We start from the raw sequence: 9,845 nt of genomic DNA, 5'->3' as shown, positions 1-9,845 counted from the left end.
CTGGTTCTGCCTAAGGTTTCTTCCTGTTAAAAGGGAGTTTATCCTTCCCACTGTCGCCAAAGTGCTTGCTCATAGGGGGTCATATGATTGTTGGGTTTTAATCTGTATCTATTATTGTACGATCTATTGTACAATATAAAGCGGACAATAATAACGGTGCATTTAACTTATTTTATCCGATAAATAAACATATATGTATACCACTCCCCCCCTCCCCCAACAGCCCTTTTGAATTTCTCCCTAATTCTGAGGTCTCAAGGATGGCAAGTATGTTGACAGGTGACACAGCTCCACACAGCGGACTAATGTCACGGCTAACGCGGCTAGCTCGGTGTTGTTGAGGCAAACTTCAGGGCTCCTTCATGTTAAAAATACTTACCCATGACTCTGACCAACACCTTCCCCATCGCCCCGGCCCATCGCGAGCCAGGGTCGTAGTAAGAGTTAAAAATAGCGTCGATAATAAAAATACATGGAACTCGCAGAGCCACATCCAGCACCACCAAGGCCTGCTGGCCTATCCGGGCTTGAGTGGACGCCATACGGCTTTAGCGGGGCGGCCGTCCTTCGTCTTCAGTTTCGCTTTGCCCAACGTTTATTCGGCAGCTGGAAGCCTACATCTGTCCGCCATGTTCGTCCACCTCAACCACCTGTTGCTTCTCCGGGTTAAAACGCTCCCACCCTCGGTGGTACCACCGGAAGCCGGTAAACTTCACGCCCCCCATCAGACCCGGCGCTGTCCGCTGTCACAAAACCAGTGAAGGCATCTCCAAATGTCCGTTTGTCAGTGCTGTGAAAGCGCCACTTGACTTCTTTTTTTAAAAAAACCAAAGAAGTTGCGAGGCTGTTACGACGTATCGCGTCGTGGCGTCGGTGGGCGTGGCAGCTGACGTAACATTTCTACAAACTATAAAATTGCAGAACGTCATTTTTTTCTATGTACTGTTTGCTACACATGTTTTAATGTAGACGTTATTTTGCTTTCAGATGATGGTATGCTAGTACAGACATCCATAAATAAAATATAACATATACTTATTTAATATAATAATAAGACCATTATAGAAGTATATTAAATATATTTCAGTTTACTGTATTTAGATTTCAGATTAGTTTTATACCTTATTAAGATATTTGTTGTGTCTTATCCTATTTGATTTATTGAGCTAAAAACAAACACATTTCAAAGACTTTGGGATTTCCAAACATCTCGAGGATCCCCAAAAGTTGTGGGAAAATATTCCATGAACGGAGAAAACTGAAGACAAAAGTTAAAAACTTGAACTTTTTGAAAGGTACAAATCCTGTTACATCTGGCATTAAACTGAGACAGCTTTTCACAAAAAGAAGGTCATATAAACAGTCAAACATGGTGGCGGTAATATGATGGTCTGGGGCTGCTTTGCTGCTTCTGGACCTGGATGACTTGCCGTAACTGATAGAATCATAAATTCTGTTGTCTTCCAGAAAATCTTTCAAGCTCAAGAGCGCTCAAGTTATGCAGCAGCACAATGATAGTGACACACCAGCAAGTCCACCCCTGCATGACTTAAAAACAAACAAACCTCTGAGCATGCTTTTGATGGACTTCAGCATGACTCTAAAACAAGCCGACTGAATTAAAATAATTTTGCAAAGAACATTTGGCCAAAGACTCATCGCCAGCCAGTTTATTAGGTTTTGTATAACTTTTTATATTAATAAATTAAGATTTGAAAAGTCTGCATTTGCTCGGGTTACTTTTGTATAATATTAAAACTTGTTTGATGATCTGAAGCAAAAGCACTGAAGGGGCACTTGAACAATCACAAACATCAAAGCTTTTTGTGTGGTTTGAATAAACTCATTAACATTTATGTTTTTCTAAAAACAATAACTGATATGTTCCTTATGAAAAAAATATGTTTATTTTGCATTAACAGATGACTGTAAACACAAATAATATAACAGTATAAGTGGTTTGTCCTGAGGCGCACAAACGGATTCGTAAAAGAATATTAATGACACATCGGTGAGTCTGATGATGTCATTTATTATCAGCTTGAGCTGAAGAAGACTTTGACAGTGTTGTTGTAGATTGTGTTGCCCAGCTCCAGTGGATCCTCCTCCCTCGCTGCTGCCATCACCTCCAGGACTTGTCTGCAAGAGACAAACAGTGAAATCTTAAAATTAAAGGTCTATTGTGTTTAACAATATTCACGCTTCAGTGTGACGTCTGATTGTATCCACTGGATTTATAAAGCTTTTCCCTTTAGTGACTTACATGATATGACAGGGCTCATTCCGGTCCTTCAGGCAGTGTGCTGCTTCCCACTTCTTCTTTGTGGGAAATGTAGTTTTAACATATTTGGACCCGGCATGAGTGTTCTTCACACCACACCACGGGGCATCTGGAAATGAGCAGAAGGCGGAAATCCATAAATAACATAAATGTAGCATTTAAAGAACTGTAACATCAGCAAAAGATTTCTATAAAGTGAGCACAAACCTATTTTAATCTAATATATTCCCTCTTAGTGGTGATACAGCTTCAACAAGAATATAAAACCAATGTCTCCAGAGCTTTAAGAAAACTTTATATTAAAGGTTCACTCTGTGATCAAACTCAGGCCACATTTTGCCAAAAGCTTTAAAATCAACAGGCTGTGTGACTCACCTGTTTCTATCATGAGCCTTTCTGTGGGGATCGACTTCATAGCTTCAATATTGGCCTCTGTTTTCAAGGAACTGAAAGATATGGAAGTGAGACTCAGTGTGATTCAGGTCAAGTTCAAGGAAACCGAACAACATTTCTCAGATTATCCCACCATCCATTTATTCCAATATAGAGGTCCAGGTCAATGACAGCAGCAGCGTCTTCTGCAGTTCCATCAAACGAGTGGACCTGAAATTCAAAATAGCAATAAAGCAGAAGAATTTTGATCAGATTCATTCATAAAGTGACTCAGTGGCTTTTAAAATATGTAAACAATGTTTTGCAAATTAGTTTTATTGAATGAAATCAGGTTTGTTTGTGAATTTATCCCAACAAAAGTATTAACTTCATAGAATTTTACATTTTAGGTCCTTAATCTGTTCACTTTACATCGAGTATTGTAGCCTGTCACAGAAATAATTCACTTTTACAGAGGTTGTTTTTGCATCTCCAGGATGTGGGAAGCATATCCTCCTCTGTAAATACTATGATATTTAGACATCATATCATCCTTACCACTCCTCCAACACATCGATCTCGATTTCTCTTCATGATGTCTGTGGAAACAAAAACAGTCGAATGTTTCGCATAAAAATCAAATTCCTGAACCACATCAGGTGTCTGCTTCACAAACCTACCGATGAACTCCTGATGGGAGTTTCTGCAGTGGAGGAACATGGGCAGCTTGGTCTCCTCCGCCAGATCAAACTGCTTCTCAAAGTATCTGCAACACACCAGAAGGAGCAAATTGAGGGACTGGAAACAAAAGTCCATGAGGGCCATTTAAGCTAAAGGCCATTTTCTTATAGACTTCTAAAGAAAGCAGGTTAAAGGTACTTTCACTTTTCATACTCGGAAACAATCTGCAAGTCTGTGAAGCCATAAATGAACCATAATGTTTATTAGAAGGAAATTAGAAGGAAATCTTCAGGGGGAAAAAAGCTTTTAGACTTTTTGGCACATCTATCAGGTTTCACCGGTAACTCAAAGGATGCAGTCACTATTAAAATTCCCAATGTTGCCTTAAAAAATGGCCGCCGACTGGCAAGTTTTGCTTCTAGAAGGCCTTTTTTCAAAACTCGTGAAAATCACACAAACTTACTTGAGCTGAGTTTCTTTTGGGCAAAATTCCAGCCTGTCAAAATCTGAAATGAGGAGAAAAGAAACATATTCATAGTTGAACGCTAAGAGTGGATAACCCACAGAGTGAAAAATAAATAAGGCGTAAATGAAGACTTCTTTCTGTCATGTACATTCATACACGTGCTCGTGTACACACACCCAGTCCACACTCTCCGATGGCCACCACCTTTCCTCTGTGTGCTGCTGCCAGCTCCCTCAGCCCAGTTAAATACTGGGATTCTCCATTCTGCTCAAACTCGCCGCACCGGGTGGGATGGCAGCCGACCGTGCAGTAGAACTCATCTGTGATGAAGAAGGGGGCTTGTTAAAGGTGAGACGCTCCAGCACGGAGGGAAACATTAGGTAGGTTTGGCTGATTCTTTAAGACCACAAATCATTTGGTTGCACAAAACGTGTTGTCATTATTACCTCTGGTCTCAGCTAGTTTAAGAGCTTCCCTGCTGTCGTCAAGGCTCCCCCCTGTGATCATAAACTGCAGTGAAGCAACAGATAAAACACACAATCATTACAACTGAGAACAAATAACTTTCCAACGTACAAAAAAAGAGTAACTATGAGTTTATATTATGTTTTGTATCTGCATCAGCATCCTGACTACTGCACCACAATTCTTTAGCATATATAATGAGGCCCAGCATGATGAAGTATACCAACTTCTATGTTGAGTGCACTTAAAAAATGGGGTTTTTTTGTTCTTGTTCTTCTCTTCTTTCCCTCATCGCCTAGTCCATTTCAGGGAGTGAAATAAATGAGGGTTTTGTCTGGGATATTAACACTCATAAACATCTCCAACAGCTATTAGCCAAACTGTTGCTGTAAAAATCTCTATCATCCCAGAATTTCACGATGACCTTTTTTAAAACAAATCAACACTGCAGCGATCCCTGAAGTCATGGCTATGATTAAAATACATGAGGTTTCATCAAAGTGATGGACACAGCATACCTTTTCAACTCCTACTTTGAGAGCTCGCTCAATGATCTCACTGAAGTCATCTGTCAGGAAAACGTGAGACTCAGAAAAACATCATGTGAACAGCCCCACAGTGAAAATAAGAGTGAAGCAGTAGCTCACCGTCATGTTTCTGCTTCCCTCTGTAGAGTCCTCTGAACATGGGATCTGTCAGGTTCACCCCGATGTCTGAAGAGCAAGAGGTCAGAATTTATCTACATGTACTGACTCAGAGAGTGTTACTGATTGTATCTTTGTAATTAAAGCAGCACAGTATTGGTACCAGCATCGTGCTGAGAGACGCTCTGAGGTCACGTTATACAATAACACTGAACACATTTAGCAGTAATGGATACTTTACTTACAGACAATAGAAACACACTGGAAATACAGTCATATAACAAAACAAGTAATTACAACAGCTTCATTATCATGCTGATTATTTTCAAAACAGATTATCTGTCTTTAGCCTACAACATAAAAAACTATAATAAATACCTAAATTCTACAACAATCATGTACTGAGTTTAATAACAATTATTAGTTTTAAAGAATTTATTTCACTCCATTGGTAATCTTTATAGTGACTCACTGTGAGGTACCACATACTTTAAATACTTCTTTGACATACTTTGAAGCACAGGTAGGTTTTCATTAAGAAATTACTAGATAATTCTTTCAGAAATATTACCAATTAACAATTTTCTGTCAACTAAAGTTACTAAATTGCTTGGACACATCTAAGTACACTGAGAACTGCTCTGCTTTTTAGATATTTCCATTTTGTAGTCGTTAATATTTAAATCAGAGATGAGCTGCTGGATGTACTGATTTACATCATTTTATCTCAGTTGATTTTAACTTTGTGTAGCTAGGACTACAACCCTACACAGCTTACAGCTGTCCTTAATGAAGAGCAACCACAGGCTGTATGCAGAGGAGCTGCAGGGACAGGGTAAAGGGTTTGACCTGGTTAAATCTAATATATGGACCAGCACAGAGCTCATGCTGTGCTATATCTTCTTCATTGCCAGCACAACAGCACCAACTGCTGATCAGTCTACTATAAGCTGCCATCATGGCATCTGAACTACTGTAAACCTGAAATAAAGTGCCCGGTATACCGTATTCCTGCACAGCTGTAAACCTGTCACTCACAGTCTGTTCCTGCTGTGTTGTCATTTTCAAGAAGCTAACTTATTAGCACTCATGCTAACAAAACATGCAGGCTGCTTCGTTTTTTAACCGTCAGCGGCAGCCAGTGACACTCGGTCTCTTCTACCTTTTCTGGTAGGGTTTAACAGGCGATAAAGCAGAGGCGACTTACCAATGAATTTGTTTTGTGCCATGGTTGAAATTCTCTCAGAAAGAACTACACATGCAGCTCTCACCAATCCCATAATGCCGCAATACCGTAATAACTGTAACAGATCGGATCACTGTTACTGAAAAAGATTTTCGGCTACTCTTCTCACCTTTTCCAAACATTTTAGACAATATCGAAAAAATTTCGACGCGTGAAGATAATTTACACTTTTATAACTTACACTTAATGCGTGACCAAAAAGAAATGTAATATATTCGCGCTGCTTTTTTAATATTTACGGGTTTAGCTTCCAGATGCCACAAAATCCCAGAATCCTTCGCGCTGCTCGGCGAGAAGGTGACAGGGGACGGCTAACATGGCCTCTGCCTATCTCACTCACCAGCAGAAGGTGCTGCGGCTTTACAAGAAGTCCTTGAGACACCTCGAGTCGTGGTGCATATTTAGGTAAGAAGGGCTTCTTAGTTAGTGTAGGACTGTGGAAAAAATATAGATTATCGGCGTTTTACATGCAGTAAGTTCACTGTCCTGCTAAGCTAACAGCGAAGCTAGCCGCTGCTAAGCCAGGTCACTCATTCCTCAAGTCTGACAGTTACATCTCCAAAGTGTTATCTTTGTTTCTCCACTTGTCATTCAGATGGGAATGTGCGTAAGAGATCGCGAAGTTGCAATAGTTTCATTTTAATTTTTTTGAGCAGGAGTCAGTATATGCTACTTGTATTTACATGGCGCCAGCTAGCGTCAAAAGCGGCTAATAATAAAGTTCTAGCTGAGCTCCCACTTGGCTCGGCTGCAGACAGGTTATTAAACACATTACTCTACTTAATCATCAGAGGCACTAGTCTAAACTTTATGTGGAAAATACTCCAAAGTTAGTTGTCATGATGTTTAATATTTAGGATAACTAGTATTCATTCAGTCACTCGGATGTAGCGTTATTTGTGTCAGTTCTGGTCTATGTGAATAAATCAAAGGCTTTCATTGGTGAAAGATCAACACATGCAGTTGGTCAGTAAGATTTTGGACATTTATCCATCCATCCGTTATCTTCTATTTATATGGAGTTAGGTTGTGGTGTCAGCAGGCTAAGTATTGCAGATATCCTTCCCCACACCTATACTTTCCAGTACCTCCTGAGGTGTTCCTAGATCACATGAGAAATACAATCTCTCCAACGAGTTCTGAGTCCACCCCAGGGTTTCTTTCTGGTTTATCAGGAAGCATCCTGACATGATGCCCAAGCGACTTTGACCATCTCCTTTTACCACACAGGAGCAGCGTCTCTGCTCCAAAATCTGTTATGCTGAGCTCAGACATCGTATGGAGGAAACTAGTTTCAGCCTCATGCATTTGAGAGCATACCTTGTCTGTCAGATTTCATTACCATTGGTGAGGTCTGGGGTGTAGACTGGTAAATTGAAAAGTTAGCCTTTCCACTCTCTTTACCATCCCAGCCTCATACAACACACACATTACTGCTGACGCCACACCAATCCATTGGTCAAACTCGTGCTCCACATTACAGATTTAATTTTACACTAGTAGTCAGTCAGTATTTAAATTATTATTAAAGTTTTGTGCTTGTTTAGAAATATAACCTGCCTGCAGGAGCTTCACATTATGAAAAGAGATGGACAGAAGAATCAGTATCAGGGTTTTAATGTGAATCACCATGTTACCCACGTCAGCATAGAGTCTTTCTAATGAAGATTGAAGGCTGCTCTTTTAAGTTGAGATGTTATTTATGTTGATTGTAAGAACAATAATATAATATTATCATTTTAGAAAAAGTAAAGAGAAAATTGTTCATTTTCCTTCTTTAGAATTTGTTTTTAAAATGTTTTGCATGGATGATATTAAGTTTTAAGAAAAGTCTTATTGTCTGTTTTTATAGATAAAATTCATATGTAATGTTTCTGTTAGTATAAAATATACATATGCTTATATTTTAACACTTTTTTTCTCTTGATGTCATGTAGTTGCTTCAAACATGTTGGTGGTCTCTCTTGTGGTCTGACTGTTGTTTTGTCATTATAGAGACAAGTACCGTTTCTATGCCTGCTTACTGCGGGCTCGCTTTGATGAAAACAAGACTGAGAAGGACATGGTGAAGGCCACCATGATGCTAAAGGCAGGAGAGGAGGAATTCTGGGCCAACCAACATCCTCAGCCCTACATCTTCCCCGACTCTCCTGGAGGGACCTCATATGAGAGATACGAGTGCTACAAGGTAAAACAGAGCAACCGTGAAATAATTTCGTACTGTATCTAACTTTCCTTTTGTCTGGACCTAACTTCTGGTCTGTTTGAACTAACTGGGAACAATTACAGGAAAACATTTGATGTTAGAAACTTGAAGTGAAAACGCTGGCTGTCCTAATGTTGGATAGAGACGTGTCTGTGAGCTCTGCTTTGTCTCTGTAGGTCCCAGAGTGGGTGCTGGACCACTGGCACCCCTCGGAGAAGGCCATGTATCCTGATTATTTCTCCAAGAGAGAGCAGTGGAAGAAACTGAGGATGCAGAGCTGGGAGAAAGAGGTGGGCAGCAAACCTTTACATGCCAGCATTACTTTTGACCTTGTTTAACCTGGTTTCCTTTGTCAATAACAAGAAAGGTGCTACACCTTCATTACTGTTCTATATAGCTCAGCTTTTAGACTCTTCTTGGTTTTCTACTCTTGGATTCGTATGACGTCATTGAGAGCAGATAATCCTTGACTTGGTCACAGCTTAACGAGAGCTGAGTTGATTGGTTAACTAGGTTAATTGGTGATTTTAAATTGGCTGTAGGTGTGAATATGAGTCTGTCTCTCGGTGTTAGCCCTGTGATAGGCTTGTCTCTCACCCTATGACATCTGGGATAAGTTCCAGCCCCTCTGCAAACCTGATTGGATAAATGGTTAAGAAACTTGATGGCTGGAGATAAATGGCTTGTTTTAGACAGGATGATCTAGGGCCTGTATAAGATAAATAGGAATTATTTTGAACTGTAAGTCATGCAAAGCTATTCAAGCAGAGCCCAATGCTGAGAACATGGAGCTGGAACTGAATGTAAGGGTCCCTGTTGATGACAAACTCCAATAGGTGGCACCAGAGTGCTTTTGTTGGACTGGAAACTTCAGGTCACCATTTCCTTCCTTTTACTTCCAGGTTGCCCAGCTAGAGGCTGAGACCCCTGCTGTTGGACCGAAGTCCGAAGCTCTCCCTCCTGCCCGCAAAGAGGGCGACCTCCCCCCTCTGTGGTGGCAGTTCGTCACCCGTCCCAGGGAGCGCCCCACATAAAGGATCTTTTTCACATGGGCCTGCTCGTTCCTGCAACCTGAAGAAAATCTTACAACAACAGCATGAAGACAGGCTGACCCGTCATTACCATCTGTCTGTACAGAGTCATTTCTAAAGGAGTTAATCTGTACAGGTTGCATTAATTAAGAATAACAGCCTTTGTGAATTCAGAGTTACTAAGAAGTCCTGTAGATGTACCAGTTAATTCCTGTTCTAATAAATATGTGTATTAAAACTGACTGTGTGTTTTACTGCAGCTGAAACGTTTTGGTTTGTCAGACCTTTATTAGGTGTACCTGAAGGTCTGATCGACCAGATCATTTTACATGTTTCAGGTGTAAACAAAGTGACAGAGCAGTGCCTTAAAATAAATGTTGCTTAACATTTAATTTAACAAAATAGAAAAGGCTCACAGTAAGCTTTTACATGTTGAGACAAGCAGAGTTTTTG

The 9,845-nt window shown here is 40.3% G+C and overlaps 2 protein-coding genes across 3 annotated transcripts; one reads left to right on the top strand and one right to left on the bottom strand.

Moving 5' to 3' along the window:
- Positions 1 to 2,016: 2,016 nt before the first annotated feature.
- Positions 2,017 to 6,203, bottom strand: tatdn1 (TatD DNase domain containing 1). Of its 2 annotated transcripts, XM_063465603.2 has the most exons (12): positions 6,117 to 6,203; positions 4,913 to 4,978; positions 4,784 to 4,833; positions 4,247 to 4,310; positions 3,977 to 4,120; positions 3,798 to 3,840; positions 3,334 to 3,419; positions 3,212 to 3,252; positions 2,808 to 2,884; positions 2,657 to 2,727; positions 2,264 to 2,390; positions 2,017 to 2,139 (listed from the first exon to the last, which is right to left on the bottom strand). In XM_063465603.2, the coding sequence occupies exons 1-12, from the start codon at positions 6,187 to 6,189 to the stop codon at positions 2,037 to 2,039; spliced, it is 945 nt and encodes a 314-aa protein (XP_063321673.1). In that variant the 5' UTR covers positions 6,190 to 6,203; the 3' UTR covers positions 2,017 to 2,036. The 2 variants fall into 2 exon arrangements, with proteins under 2 accessions (XP_063321673.1, XP_063321672.1); XM_063465602.1 differs by lacking the exon at positions 4,784 to 4,833 and having other exon boundaries at positions 6,117 to 6,158.
- Positions 6,204 to 6,423: 220 nt separating this feature from the next.
- ndufb9 (NADH:ubiquinone oxidoreductase subunit B9) lies at positions 6,424 to 9,634 on the top strand. The gene is made up of 4 exons (XM_063465589.1): positions 6,424 to 6,560; positions 8,151 to 8,343; positions 8,538 to 8,651; positions 9,264 to 9,634. The coding sequence occupies exons 1-4, from the start codon at positions 6,472 to 6,474 to the stop codon at positions 9,393 to 9,395; spliced, it is 528 nt and encodes a 175-aa protein (XP_063321659.1). The 5' UTR covers positions 6,424 to 6,471; the 3' UTR covers positions 9,396 to 9,634.
- Positions 9,635 to 9,845: the final 211 nt, after the last annotated feature.

This window comes from Pelmatolapia mariae, linkage group LG22, assembly GCF_036321145.2.
Source record: "Pelmatolapia mariae isolate MD_Pm_ZW linkage group LG22, Pm_UMD_F_2, whole genome shotgun sequence".
In the NCBI taxonomy this organism is placed as follows: Eukaryota; Metazoa; Chordata; class Actinopteri; order Cichliformes; family Cichlidae; genus Pelmatolapia; species Pelmatolapia mariae.
This window is presented reverse-complemented; position numbering and strand designations above follow the sequence as displayed.